This window comes from Otolemur garnettii, unplaced genomic scaffold (assembly GCF_000181295.1).
Source record: "Otolemur garnettii isolate 467f Iridium unplaced genomic scaffold, OtoGar3 scaffold00001, whole genome shotgun sequence".
Classification (NCBI taxonomy): Eukaryota; Metazoa; Chordata; class Mammalia; order Primates; family Galagidae; genus Otolemur; species Otolemur garnettii.
In genome coordinates this window covers 59,337,340-59,352,045 of record NW_003852396.1, presented here as the reverse complement: position 1 = coordinate 59,352,045, position 14,706 = coordinate 59,337,340, and the positions used below count along the sequence as shown (strand labels likewise).

Below are 14,706 nucleotides of genomic sequence, written 5' to 3'. Positions count from 1 at the left end.
GCCAGTAAGCGGCGCCGCGCAGTGGGCGCCGGTGCTGGACTTTGCGCCCCCAGGAGCTTCAGCTTATGGTTCGTTGGGCGGCCCCGCGCCGCCGCCGGCTCCACCGCCGCCGCCGCCGCCGCCGCCGCCCCACTCCTTCATCAAACAAGAGCCGAGCTGGGGCGGCGCGGAGCCGCACGAGGAGCAGTGCTTGAGCGCCTTCACGGTGCACTTCTCAGGCCAGTTCACTGGCACAGCCGGAGCCTGCCGCTACGGGCCCTTTGGTCCTCCTCCGCCCAGCCAGGCATCCTCCGGCCAGGCCAGGATGTTTCCCAACGCGCCCTACCTGCCCAGCTGCCTCGAGAGCCAGCCGGCTATTCGCAACCAGGGTAAGTAGCTGGGGAGCGCCCCCTACACGCGGGGCGGTAGCGCCTGGGTTCTAGCTGCGCGCGGGCTCTCGACTCTCTCCTGACCCGGCTCAAACCCGGCTGCCTCCCCAAGCGCTGCTAGGGCAGCGGAAGCGGCGGCTGGGGAGAGGAAGCAGCGCGGAGGGAGCACGGGCTCGCGACAGCCAGTTCGCAAGAGCCGGGAGGCCATCTGGGGCTCCTAGGAGCCCGGGCGATTTCGAGACTCTTAGTCCTCTAGGGAATGGGACAGGGGGACCAGTACAGTGTCTGGCTCTGCCTCGGGAAGTGGTTTCCTTGCTCAAGGAACCACTAAGTTGTCACTAGGCGTTGGGCTTTCTAGACATCTAGACTGTGGGTTCGAAATGGGACCAGCACGACAGGAACAGCCTGTGTTGCCTCCGCCGCACCAAAATGTCCAGGGGCACCTCCAGCTCTTACTAGGGTGTGGGTACACTTTAGGCACGCAGTAAGTATCGTAGAGCACTAGAGTGCTTAAATGCACAGACCAGTAATTAAATAGCTTTCTGGAACTATAAAAGTGGATCTCTTATGCGTTTCGCTCTGGCGGCCCCCCGGCAAGCTTGGAGGATGGAAGAGAACCTGACTTAATCCGATCCCAAACTATGTGAGACCGGGTTTTACCGTAGGCAGTGGAATGGGGCCTGAGCGTAGGTAGGCCTCACTTTCAGTGGGTCTAGGGCACCTCCTCGTCGCGTGAATCTGGGGCTTCCTGGGGAAAGATTTCTTCAAGACTTAGGTTTGGAAGGGTACGTTTATTTGCTGTCTTTAGTGTACAAACGAGAGACCTCGGTGCACAAAAGTATCATGTGTTTTCTCATTCTGCGGAGCCTCCCCGCCCCCTCTCACCCAGGCCGGTGCGGAGCCTCTGTAGTTTGGCCTCTTCATTCATTTTCTGCCTTGTTGAGAACTTTGCTGCCCTAAGCCAGTCAGTCGGGTTAAGAAGTGGTTTACTGCTTTTCCTGGAGTAAAAATTCCTGGGGGCTTAGGTACTGGGATGTTTCTGAAATGCATGTCGGGGGGGTGCAGAATGTGTACTGTTTGCCGGAGATGCTGGGATTCTTAAGGTGCGGAAAACGTATTTTTTTCATTATTTTTATTTTTATTTAAAAGACAGAGTCTCACTTTATCGCCCTCAGTAGGTAGAGTGCCGTGGCGACACACAGCTCACAGCAACCTCTCAACTCCTAGGTCCAGGCAATTCTCTTGCCTCAGACTCCGGACCAGCTGGGACTACAGGAGCCCCACCACAACGCCCAGCTATTTGTTGTTGTTGTTGCAGTTTTGGCGGGGCGGGTTCGAACCCTCCACCCTTGGCATGTGGGGCCAGCGCCCTACCCACTGAGCCACAGTCCGCCGCTGGGGAAGATGTATTCTTGACGCTCTTGCCTGCGCCTTGCAAACGCCTATGTCAAACCAACAGCACCTGGCCCATAAGAAACCCTGGAGAAACTAAAACCACCCTTTTCTTCCAGAGGATGCGGGATGGATCAGTGCCTGGAGGAAAAGACCATTGATTTAGGTCTTTCTTAGCGAAATTAGTGTTTTCTTCTCAAGGGGTATTGGAATAATTTATCATTGACAGCTTGTGTTCTTGGGTTTTGCAACCTTCATTTAGAAGGCTGGTGTTAACTTTTGTTAGATCTCCAGGTCTCAGTTTTCCTGTATGTAAGAGAAGGGCTGAGGTGGACAGCCTGGACATTGGGTCTAGCTAGATACTATATACCAGAGATTTGGAAGCTGACTTTTCCTCCAGGCCTGGCGCTCTAAATACAGAACGCAACAGAACGTCTAAACATCACTGGGTGAGAAGCCCAGCCACTGGTAGGCAGGTGTGTGATAATAAGTCTCTGTTTGCATATGTGTTAGTTGGAGAAGCCTGAGAAGCTATGTGATCTATGCCCCTGGGGCACAAAATACTACTGCAGGGGCCTTTTTTTTTTTTTATTCTGAAGGTCCATCTCATTCAATGGGATTTTTTTGAAACCTGGGCTTTGTCATTTCAGTTTAAGTGCCTTGTGTCCAGCCTTCTTCAGTGTAGGTCTGATGTTCCACATCCCATCAACCCAGTGTGGGAGGTGGGTCTGTGGACTTCACAGCCAGTCTACTCTAAAGTAGACAGGTGTGGCTGCCACTAGGAAAAAGGACTTGGGAACTGGAGATCACTGGCAGGTGGTCCCGCTCCACTCTAGGGGGAAATCTTGAAGGAAGAGAGAGCCCCAGACTCAGGTCATACAACCTGTAAGCTGGCTCTTGGGTCAAGCATGCCTAGCCTTTTGGGCTTGCTGTAGCTGGTGTGGTATTGGGAAGCTCTCCAGCCCCTGCACAGGATTCAGCAACAGGGCAGCCCTTAGGCCTTGAGATTCTGGGTTTGCTCTTTTGATTTCTGGGTTCTTGCTGCTCCCCGGTGAATGGTCTGGCCCAAAGCTTGGGCAGTGAGAGGCAAGGGCATTAGCTCCTTCTCTCAAAAGTGTGGGAATGGCCATCTTTGTGGCAAGGCCACACTCCAGGGAAGAGGAATGGAGGCTGTCTCTGGATCCCTAGGGCAGCCTAGTCGTAGCCCATGGGAAGGGCAATTAATTGTTGGTGCCCATGCACACCCTCTCCAAACTTCTCAAGCATGTTCATTTTAAAAATTTCTTAAATATCATAGTTGGGATCTTATATTCTAAATACACATTTAGCAGGTATCGTGTCTACTATGCCAGGCACTAGGACTGAATAATAAGACAATCAATGGCCTCATGAACCTTTGCAAGAAGCTCAATGAGATTAAGGTGTGCAAGAGGTCACAATTTGTGGCAGAGCTGGGACTTAAACCCAGGGACCTTGACTCCATTGCTGAGATGCATTTCTCTTGGCCCTTTGCATGGGCACTAAACTCATTGTAGTCTCTGTGTTTTAAGGCTGTCGGGTTTGTGAGGGCAGAAATGGGGCGAGTATTTGGGTAGCCCAGACTAAATACAGAGCTTAGAGAGGAAAAAAACATTGCTTGCCAGTCACCTTTTGATCCCCCAGCCCCGCTGGCGATGTCGGGAAGAATTCTAGAGCAGGATCCGGGCTATAGAGAGTCAAACCACCCCAGGGTCACGTGGAGAGGCCATCTATTCCCAAGGGGCAAAGGTTACATAGGAGAGGATGTTTAGTTGGGGTACATGTTTTCCTACATTTCGCCTCAGCTTCAGTCATCATATTCAACCTTCTGAGCACTTTCGTGGCAGAGCCTGCTGTCCATTCTGCCCTCAGTTTCCCAGGGCCCGACAGGGCCAGGCGGTTCCCGGGCTTCTCTGCAGCCGCGGGCGGGGGAGGAAGAAGGCTCAGAGCGCGTCTCGCTTCTCGGTGCGGTCAAGGTTGCTCTCCCCTCCCAGGCCGGGACTAACCGTGGGAAAGGCACTACCTTGGCCACTGTAGCCTCTCCCTCCAAGGCCTATACAAGGAGCCTTTGAACGCGCTGCTCCTTCCAGCCCGCAGCTGTCCCCCCCTCGGCCTCCGCCCCCGCACTCTCTGTGCCAGGCCCAGCACCCGGCCCCGGACACGGCGCTCTAATAGGACCCGCGTCCGATAAGCTTCTAATTAAAAGAGCCCTCCCTCGGCTGCTCCTCAGCGCTGCCCCTCCCAGGGGACCTGAGGGAGGGGATTCGAGGCCTTTGCCCGCCAAAGTCTGCGTGTCATCTCTCCGAGGGGGGCTAGGGAGCCTTGCATGGCACCGGCATCCTTAGGCCTAGAGTTCTAGGGCGCCGAGCCGACGCGGCCCGCGCAGGAGCTGCCGCTTGGGACCCACAGCCTTTCGCCGCGCACCGACAGCTGCGGAGCAGGGCTCAGAGGACCGCGCAGTGCCCCGCGTCACTGCCTGCTCGTCGGCTCCAGAATGGATAAGGGTTTGTCCAGAGAATTTTTCTTCGTCGCTTATGTTTCTTCCTTTACTTAAAAAATGGTTCTTTCAGAAATTCCTCCTTCCCTCTGGGCAAAATTGGGTGCCCGGAGGCAAATTTCGTTTGTCAGTTATCCGCAGGCCTCAAACCGGCCAGGCCTCCACTTTCAAAAGGAAGTCCCTGGAAACCCCAAAATGCCCGAGAGCTAAGGGGGCGGAGAATTATCTTTGCCCTCTCAGGAGGCGAGAAATAGAGGCCCTCTGGGGTTATGCAGATTATAAAAATGTGGTGGCTTCTTAAATCTTCAACCTGTGTCGTTGAGCGGTGAGACTCCAGACTGACCAGTAGGATCCAATCTGGGTAGTGGGATTTGCTGTCTCCCTCCCTCCCACTCGGACACACCACCCTACTGCTCCAGAGTGGGCGATGAAAGCTCTTTTTTGCTTCGTTTGGTTTGGGGAGTGAATGGCTGTATGCGTTTCGAAGATGGGCTTGAGGGCTTTCTTTTTCTGTTCTACTTAAGTCTTTCAGAACACTTGTTGCAGAACCTTGGCCACCCTGGGCAAGAGCAGAAGAATGGGGTCGTTTGCCCCAACTCATTCCTGAGAATTTTGTGGCGCTTGGAGACCCGGCACAGTCGCTGGGCAGGTGGAAGCGAGGTTGGTGGGGTGGCCCTGCTGGGAGCCTATGTAGGCAGCCGGCTGTTCTCTTTCGTTCCTTGGCCACTAACTCCAGAAGTTGCACCAGAAAGAGGGGAGTCCACCTTTGGGTTCAGGCACCAAGGACTGAGGTGCCTGAAGAGGTGGTAGCAGCTTTTGAGAGACTGGTGGGGCATATGTTTAAGTAATTTACTATTATAACAATCATAAAATTGTTTTTTCTGAGATAACACATTCTTTTTTTCATGGAGAGATGGGGAAGAACGCAGGCGATACTGCCTTAGGTTTCCTAGCAGGGAAACGGAGGCAGAGGGATCTTGCACTACCAAAGAGAAAAGGAGATAACAGTGTTGAGGCACACTTTTAAAAGAAAACGTCTTTCCCGCCTGGGGAGTGAGGAAGGGCCCCACAGCAGTGGTCAGAGTCTGACCCTCTGGGCGCCAGGTGGGTCGGAGCCAGGAGGAAGAGGACACAGGGTGGAGGGGAGGGCTCAACTGGAAGGGCCCCTTCTCCCTCAACCCACTTCTTTGTCCCCTCCCCGGCTTTCCTGAAGGCCTTGAGTGTCGTGGTGTTGGGTCGTGCAGCCCCAGACAGATAACATTACTCCGTAATTAGTCTCCCCATTTTAAGACCGGGCCGTTTCACTGGCTCCGAGTAATTAATGAAAGTTGGTTCGCGGGCCCCTGATTTACAGCTCCGAGTCAGCGCGGGGTCAGCCGAGCAGATTCATTTCGCTCGCCCGCGCTGCCCCTGCTCGAGAGCCAAGGTGTTTGTTTTGGGGGAGAGCAACTTTCTCCGCCGAGCGGGCGACGGTTTTTATACTAAACTTGCCAGCGGTTCGCTGCAGAAGCGGCAGACACCGTGGAAAATAGAGGCATAAACGAATTGGGAGACAGCCGAGAGGTCAGGGTTTTAGTTGGAAAGGGGTGGGGAAGCCTGTGCTCAGGGAGGTCGCACCTGGTGGGGCTGGACTGTCGTCAGCTGGGATCCGAATACCTCAGTCATCCCCCCATCCTTGCCCAGGTCCTCGTTCTGACCCTCGGACCCTGTCTCCCTGGGAGCCCTGCTGACGCTCTTTCTCTCCTCTCGCAGGATACAGCACGGTCACCTTTGATGGGACGCCCAGCTATGGTCACACGCCTTCGCACCATGCGGCGCAGTTCCCCAACCACTCCTTCAAGCATGAGGACCCCATGGGCCAGCAGGGCTCGCTGGGTAAGTGTGAGGGAACGAAGTAGGGTCATTCTCTACACACTCTTTCCCAATTTCCAACCCACAGCAAATTAGGGGAGGGAGAGAAGAAAATCTAAAAGGACCTTACAAATAGCGCAATTTCCCCCTATTTGAAAGATTGAGTCTCCTTCCATCCCAAGTATGGTAGAGACAGCGCCATTCAAACAAGTTTACGAATGACCCCAGGACCCTTCTTTGGTGCACCTGGCTGTGATGGCTAAGAAAACGTAAAGGGAGCAGCTTGGTTCTTTAAGTTCTGGGCCACCTGCTGTACGCGCTTAGTCTCCGGCCCCAGCTAAGGCTGCCCGCGTTTTCCCCATCAGTAGCCTGAAGCTCTTGAGGCTGCCTGAAGCTCACCCAGCTGCCCCGGCTGTCTCTCGGCAGGTGAGCAGCAGTACTCGGTGCCGCCCCCAGTCTACGGCTGCCACACGCCCACCGACAGCTGCACTGGCAGCCAGGCCCTGCTGCTGAGGACGCCCTACAGCAGGTAGGAAGGCTCTGGGACCGTGGTCTGGGTCCCTGGGATCTGGGAGCGGGCGCGCGAGCCTCTGGGCACTGGACGCGCGATGTGGGGCGGCCCGACTACAGGCCTGTAGGGACCTGGAGGCACAAAACACCTTTAACCCACTAGCTCCTTAGAGCAAATTGAAGACCAGGTTCTTATTTAAACGAGAACAATTACTGTTTGCAGGTGAAGAAGAAGGAATGGCACTTTAAAAAGTTTTTTTCCTTAAAAGCCTCTGCTGGGAAGAATTTAATTCCCGAAGATTAAACACGGAGTCCATTCCCACTCCCTCCTTCTCACTCTTAAATCCCTTCTCGCCCACTGGCCACGCAGGCCAAAGCACTTGGAGGGCGCTCACCCTCAGCCTTGTCCCTGTCCTAGGGCAAGCTTTGTGGGAGTCATTCCCAGTTTCCCGTCCGCGCGCTGGGGCGGGACCCCGGCCAGTGCGCAGGACATGGGCTGGTGCAGGGTCCCTGCTTCAGCCTGCTCGGGCCTTTTTCCTGTTCGCGGGAGGCCAAAGACCATCTTAGCTCCACTCCACGCTTTTTCCCTCGTCGGATCTTTCTTTTCTTGCTCCTCGCTCCACCCTTTACCTTCTCTCCCCCAAATTTATTCTTCAACTTTAGGTGAACTTGGCGGGCATCCCGCGTCTCTGATAGGGTTGCCTAGTAACTGCAGAGCTCACACCGGCCTGCGCCGGGCTGGGAAGTGGGGCGGAGGCAGAGAAGCTGCAGCTCCAGGCCTCTTCGGGCCAGGATTGGGCGTTCGTGACCTCATAGTTTCCCTCCCACCCCCACGCCCCCTCCCCGAGTGCTGGGAGATCCTGACACCGACTGCCCCTAAACCCATCCCCATCCTCCCACCCCTCCGCGCGGAGCCCCGGGGCTGACGTCAAGGGAAGGAGGCAGTGAGGTAATGAAGGAAGGAAAAGCGCCTGTCTGGGGAGATTGCACGCGGGGATGGCCGCGCCTGGGGGGCCTCGCGTCTCACAGGTGGAGGAGGGGCGCGAGTCCTGGTTCCTGCGTCCACAGCAGCTCGGCCCAGCGGCCCAGAGCATGTAGGGGATTGAGCCTAAGACAGGCCTGACTCTCCCCTTCAGGGGCCCTTCCTGGGCGTTTCTAGACAGGTACAGGAGGCGCCTTTTCTTCTGACCCCTGAGGCGCCTGGACTGGAGAAACCTTTCCTTTTTATCTGAAAATCCTGCATATATATATTCACAGATTCTTCAACACTTTTGCATAGAGAGAAGAGGGCTGGTAACAAATGGGCACAGGTTGGGCAGGTGAAGGTAGAACGGTCTTACCTCCTCCCCTCCTTTTTCTTGCTTCCTAGCTAGAGACCAATTCTGTTCCACTTGGCAGGCTCTGTTCTGCTCCACGCCCGCTAACGCGGCCTCTCCCTTTGGTGGGTCGGGTCACCGAGTAGGTGCAATCCTGCACCTATTCTCTGCTGCGAACCCCTCCTGTGGCAAAACTGGCAGCAGCCCCCTTGCCATCCTTCTTGAGTGGCTTCTCCTGCTTATTGACACAGTGTCATTGCTGTTATTTGAGTAGTCATGTGGGGGCAGCTGGAATGGTTCCCCATGGAATGATCTTAGCACACCTCTCCTCTTTTGACTTGAGGACTCAGCTGGAGTCTTAGCCCAGGCTGAGAGAAAGGTCTTAATGCAGGAGTGGGCTATGTTGAGATGGGCCAGGGAGCCCATGGGGGGTTGGGACTGGGAAGAGTCCTAGTCTGGTACAGTAATGACTTCACTGCGACACACACATCCCTTACTTCCCTCTCTCCCAAGCCTAGACTCACTCTGTGCGGTATTAGGAAGGGGCCCATCACAGGGCTGAGCAGCCTGGAAAGAGAACAATTCCAGGATAATGTGATAACAACCACCAGTTTAATAGTAATTCTCCAAACAGAGTTTCTGTGGTGAATTTTGACTTAGGTCTGAATTTATGGTTGCTATGGAAGTAGGACGATAACTCAAATTGCATTTTATACACGCATTTTCACACTTTTGAATCCAACTTCTGTTAATAACTGGCTATCATAAGGCAATTTTGTCAGATTCATTTTTCAAAAATATGCAGTTTTGCTTATTCTTTCTTTCCGTGTCATTCTGGAACTCTCTTTGGTCCTGTTATTTTTACACAAATCTCATAAAAATACCATTTTCCCTTGTTACAGAAAATTTCCAAAGTAATAACAGCTCAAAAAAGAATTTGTGACTAGTATAGGAAAAGTTGCTCCCTTGAAGTTTGTACTTTCTGAGTCTTTGAAGCTCCATCCACTCCAAATTTACAACATTTCTAATCTTTTTTCAAAGGTCTGGTACCTCTCCTATAGTAATGATGACTGGACAGGTATAGGGAGGGTTTAACATTGAGTCAGTGCACCAGCATTAGAGCAGTTGTATGGTTTTTTTTTGTTTTTTCTTTAAATGAAAGAGTATTTAAATACTTTTGTGGAAGTAATGTTTGAAAAAACTTAGGAAACAGGATAGAACTTTAATTGCTTAATGGTCTAACTTTTGTATTTTAGATATTCATAGTGCTTCAACTGACTCCATTCTTCTTTCTGTTTGGGACCTTCAGGGACAAACTTGTTTGTGTTTTATTAACCTTGTTGCACATCTGACCCCACTTGTTTTCACACAAAAGCTTTTGTCTCCCCTGTCTTGGGATCTAGTTTTCTTTTCCAACCTGAAGTAAAGGTAAGGTATATGTCTGACATCAAAGAAGTCGTCAGTATACAATGTGATTTTGCTTTGAGGTCATTATCAGAAACCCCAGTTCTTTCCTTGCCCTTCTTCAATTCCTTTCTTTCCTTTAGGTAACAGATCTTAGGAGTTATGGTTGTTCATATTTGTGTGTGAATGTGAACACCAGTGAATAGAAAATATACCCAGTCAACTTATGGGAAGAGACCGGAGGTGGTCTTCCCCATCTTCCCTCTTCTCTGTCTAAAGGTCACTAAGCTTCTGAAAGTAGATGTTGGCCCTATGGAACCCAATGATCAGAATTGGACGAAAACATGAGTCCTATAGCATAATACCTGGGATTTGTTGTCTGTTGACTATGTTGGGCTGAGCACTATGGCAGTTGCCCAGTTCACTTCTTTACCTCTCTGACCATGAGGTGAGTACTATAATCTGTATTTTACTGATGAGGAAATCACTTTAGTGACTTGAAGTAACTTGCTTGAGGTCATACAGTGAGTGAGAATTTAAACCAGGTCTCTGACTTCAAAGCCCACTTGTGCTCTGAATCTGAGTTCTTCCAAATCAGATTTCAAACAAGTGCGGTGTTCTGCCTTAGGGAGGTCAGATGTGCAACAAGGTTAATAAAATACAAACAAGTTTGTCCCTGAAGGTCCCCAATCCAGCATTCTCCACCTGAATTATTCCCCTTAAACAGTCCATGCCAGGCTTTTGCTGAATAATAATATAAACAAATGCTTATGTAGATCTACTAAATGCCAGGTCCAATTGAAAGCACTTTGCAAGTGTTATTTTATTTCCTTAATCCACCTAACAACTCTTTGATGTATGCAATAGGTTATCACACCCCCATTTTACAGAAAAGGAGACTGAAGCCCAGGAGGTAAATTTCCCCCATGTGACACAGTAAGGGATAGAATTTATGTTCAAAGTCAGGTATTGAGGCTCCAGAATCCATCCTCCTGTACCTTTATACCTTACTTCCTTTCCACCTGGGTTAAGGGCCATTCTCTTTTTGAAGGTAGCATCTGCCTTTGGTCTTGTTAGAGGAAGATCTTTATTTTTGACAGATGTGAACTAAGTCTCATTATCTGTTTGTTTTTCCCGTAGCTTTTGATAGAAAGTTCTTAGTAATTTGGGGACAGCATTATTTTCCCTGGTGGGTATGGTCAGAAGCAGACTTGAACATTCTCATGAAGCCCCAACTCACAAAGTAGCAGCCTATCTTTCAATCACCAGGCTGCTCCAGCATCATCTTTACCGCTGGCATGAATTACTGGGATGAAGTTCAGTCTAGACACCTAAAGAATCTCAGGGCAGAGACCTTTCTCCCTGTCCACCTGACTCAGGAGGAAGGACTGCTTCCAGGGCCACCCTGGTTTGAGTTTGCTCAGAGGCAAGACCCGAGGGAAGGATGTACTCATGTTTTCCTGGTGGAGGGAGGGAATAATGAGGTCCAGCCTCACTAGGCAGAGTGTTTTCCCCAACTTCCACCCAGAAAAGGCAGCTAGCTGGGCCCTTTCTGCTTTCTTCCCTTGAATCCTCTTACCCAACCCCTCTCTGCCTCTTCTGCATGCTGACCTCCTTGGAGCCTCTAGTCTCTGACTCATAGATGGTCCTTGCAGCTACTTGGAAAGTTCTGCGTACTGTGTTTAAAAAAAGTATTGCTATTGATTGTTTTCTTTAAAAACTCTAGTGTCTTTTTTCTGTCTTTTCTTTTATTAATTAGATTCGCATATCCTTCTTTTGCAAATGTGCTACCAATTTAAGTGAGGACATGTCCTTCTGCTGTGCTTTTTCCCTTTAGCAGGTAAAACTACTCCAACTCTGGAAGCAATAATTGCTGATTTGTGAATTTTTAGTTGAATTTTGGCGATTGACCAATAGTGGCTTTCACGGTGGTGCCTGTTGCCAGTAGATTATCATTCATGTGAAATGACAATTACCTAGGTAAATGAAACTCCTAGCCAACTATAGAGTTTCTGGGGCGTCTTGCAAGTTAGGGAGAAAAGAATGGGTTGGCGTTCAGCATAGACGTAAATCAGACGACAGCGCATGCCCAAGAAAATAAAATCATTATTAATAAGCCTCTTTTGACTTGTGTACTCATGTTCATTTTACTTACTACAATGATAATATTTGTTTCCCACATAGGTAGAAGGTGGAAGGTCTGAATTGGCTTCCAGGGTGATGGGCAATGTTATCAAAGCCACAGGATGAAATTAAACTCATCCCCAGGGAGGGGTAAAAATCTAGTTCGAAATATTTCTGTATCTGTTGTGCTGACCAAGTGTTTATTAATGGAAATTGAATCCCCAGTGGGTTTTTCTTTGGTTAGCTCTGTGAGCCTGAGAGAAATTACAATACCAAGAGCATGACTGTGAAATAATTATTCATCGTGGCCTGCTGGGCAGAAATTTCTAGGCAAGCAGCCTCCAAGGCACCTGGGAGGGAAGAACACAGGAAAAGGGTGCATGGAAGTCTGGCCCCAGCCTCTAGGCATGAGCCTTAGTTATTAGGTAGAGGTAAACCCACAGAGGCCTTTTTGCCAGCCAACAACCATGTGGCAGAGGTGACCCTAATCTCACCCAGGTTAGATGGTTCCCTTCCAGTGGTAACACAGACTTTTCTTCCTTGTTCTGCTGAATATAGTAAACACTCTTAAAAAAAAAGCTTGAATCACACACACATGCATATGAAGAGTGGAGGAGTTCTAGTCTAGATAATAGCTGAGGTTTTTTTTTCTTCCTCTCTTTTTGTGCAGAGGTCGAGAACTCAGTAATACTGCAGTCCAGGCCAAAACAAACTCTATATGATCTACTACTGATTTCCTTTTAAGTTCCCCTTTTTGCTAAGACTGACTTCCTTTTATTTTACTCCAACTTGCATTAATCCCCGTTAGAGAAGTTTCTTTCCCCTCTCCCTTGCCTACAACATCAAACATTTCTTACATAGGAAACAAGTGACTCTTTTTTAAAAAAAGATCTACTTAAAAAAAATATAAAGGACATCTTGACTTTTGGAATATATTTTGGCAGCCTGCAATTTCAGAGTTCACTTCCGAGCAGGCAGAGTTAGACAGTTGGAGCTGACATGCCTACGTGACCACCATGGTCTCTGGGAACAAAGCCACCTGCTTATCTGATCTCCTCTGGGAATGAGGTGGTCGACACCTACAGTGGTTACTTAATAATTAGATGCTTCATTTGCCAGAAGCCATATATTCCTTGAATGGTGCTGCCCCTTTCTGTGGGCTTCCATGATGAGAGCTGGGTGTTGACAGATTGCCCAAAGAGATCAGAGCCTGAGCATGCTTGGGCCCAGTATTTTTAGCTCAAGTTCACATTTTGTCCTCTCCCCAGCAGCAGTTATTGTCATTGCTGTCATTGACTTCCATTTGAAAAGTTGTGCCAGCTAGGCCGACTGAGCCTCTGAGGAGCCAGCAGTAGGCAGGATGTGGTTAAAAAACTGTGCTCTGATCCTATCTCTGGCCTCAGGAAAGCTATTAGTGGCTTGGGGATTTTCTGAAAGTCTTTCCATCCCATCTGCCCCCCCCCCCATCTTCTTTCCTCTTGCTTGGGTTTGCAGGCCAAGCTCTTTGGACAACTAGAGTCACAAAAGGGGGCTTCTACTGGGAATTTGGGACATTATGTTTAGTTAGTGGAAGAGGATATATTGAGTATCCTGCACTGTTGTCACTTTCTGAAGACAGAGTAGGTCGTGATGCTCCTTTGAGATACTCTCTTTCACCTCCAGACTCTTGTCTGTATTATCATTATTATTATTTTAAAAGTAGTGAGAAGACAAAGCTCAGAGGCTAAATAATGCCAGACTATTAAAGGGGCAGGGCAGAGTGGGGTTGGGGACATCCAGCATCCTAGCACTAGGCACCTCTCTGAGCCCCAGACCTCACCTGATAGATGGGGATCATAAATATGCCTACCTCACAAAGTTGTTGTGAGCAGTGTTGAGAAGGTTTGAAAGTACTGCACAAATTGGGTAGACTAGAGAAAATGAAAATGTATCACCTTCAAAGGGATTTCATGGCCATTATCATATTTGGGCCTCACAACATCCCTGTAAAGTAAGACTGATTAAGATTAATATGCCCATTTGACACTGAGAAAACAGGTGCTGAAATGATTTGCTCACTATCCTAAAACTTACAGAGTAGCACTGCCCAGTAGAAACATAATGCAAACCACACATGTTATCTGAAATTTGCTAGCAACCACCTTAAGAAAATAAGGAGCATTGAAATTAATTTTCAGACATTGTATTTTATTCTATATAGCCAAATTATCACATCTATATGTGGTATTAGCCATAGCTCAAGTACTCAATAGCCACCTGTGGCCAGTGGCTGCCATATTGAATAGTGCAGTATAGCGTACTTACTAAGCACTCACTAGGAAGATTCATGCAGGCAAAATGCAGACCCTTGCATTTTCTTGGACCCTAGCATTTGCTAGGAAGATTCAAGTACATAAAATGTAGAAAGCTTGCATTCTGGAGTCCAAGAAAATACCTTTAAAAATATTTTTTCTTTGGGGTACTTCATTTTAGAATGCCCTTAGGAACCAACTGGATTATTCTTTAACTTTGTGAGAAAATTCTTAACTCATAAGGTTATATATTTGGGATTCATTCACCCTTCTGCATAAACTTCTGTCACTCATCTTATTTCCCAGTCCTCTTGAAAATTACGATTTTCTTAGTCTTACATAAGGATGAAATAATTTCAGAAAGATCCCACATCCCAACAGAGTCCAGGAAAATTGTCAACTGGGACTGAGTAATTTTGGTTGGTGAACAATTTTTTAAAAATTAGTGACAAAAATATAGAGCTGCCTGGGGAATACAATGCCTGTTGGCTAAGATTAATGGCAAGATTAATAAATGGATTGCTTGATGAAAAGGCACAGGAGAACAAAAACCAGTAGAGAGATTGTGGAGGAGGCCACTTATTAATGAACTGTCAACCCAAAGAAAGTGCAAGAAACTCTCCTGTGGTAAATGCAGTAGGCTGGCACTTCTAATAAAAGTTGGGGTCCTTCAGGAATTAATTACACTAGCCTTACAGCAAGAATTTGTGGAATTGCAAAACGTAATGGCACAGACCAGCACGGCTGCTGCCACAAATGGGGAAGCTGCAGGGGAAACTAATCATTTTTTTCATTGATATGTAGAATATTGTGGTAGCATAATAGCTGGTTAGACATGGGGATGAATGATGGGCTCCAGATACACACTGACTAATGAAACTACACATACTTGGAGTTTGAAGTCATTTTACTTTTCATATGCAAAAGTCTCTTCT

General features: G+C 49.0%; 1 protein-coding gene across 5 annotated transcripts in view; it reads left to right on the top strand.

Moving 5' to 3' along the window:
• Positions 1-14,706, top strand: part of WT1 (Wilms tumor 1) — a 46,987-nt gene that overhangs the window by 469 nt on the left and 31,812 nt on the right. For 3 of the 5 annotated variants that reach the window (XM_012801326.1, XM_003781211.1, XM_012801320.1), the window contains exons 1-3: positions 1-368; positions 6,028-6,150; positions 6,553-6,655. The exon at positions 1-368 is cut by the window's left edge and continues 469 nt beyond it. In XM_012801326.1, coding sequence (XP_012656780.1) covers positions 1-368; positions 6,028-6,150; positions 6,553-6,655 — 594 coding nt within the window. Of the gene's footprint in view, positions 369-4,008; positions 4,283-6,027; positions 6,151-6,552; positions 6,656-14,706 lie in introns of those variants that run through there. The other 2 variants (XM_012801332.1, XM_012801329.1) reach the window with 1 other exon arrangement.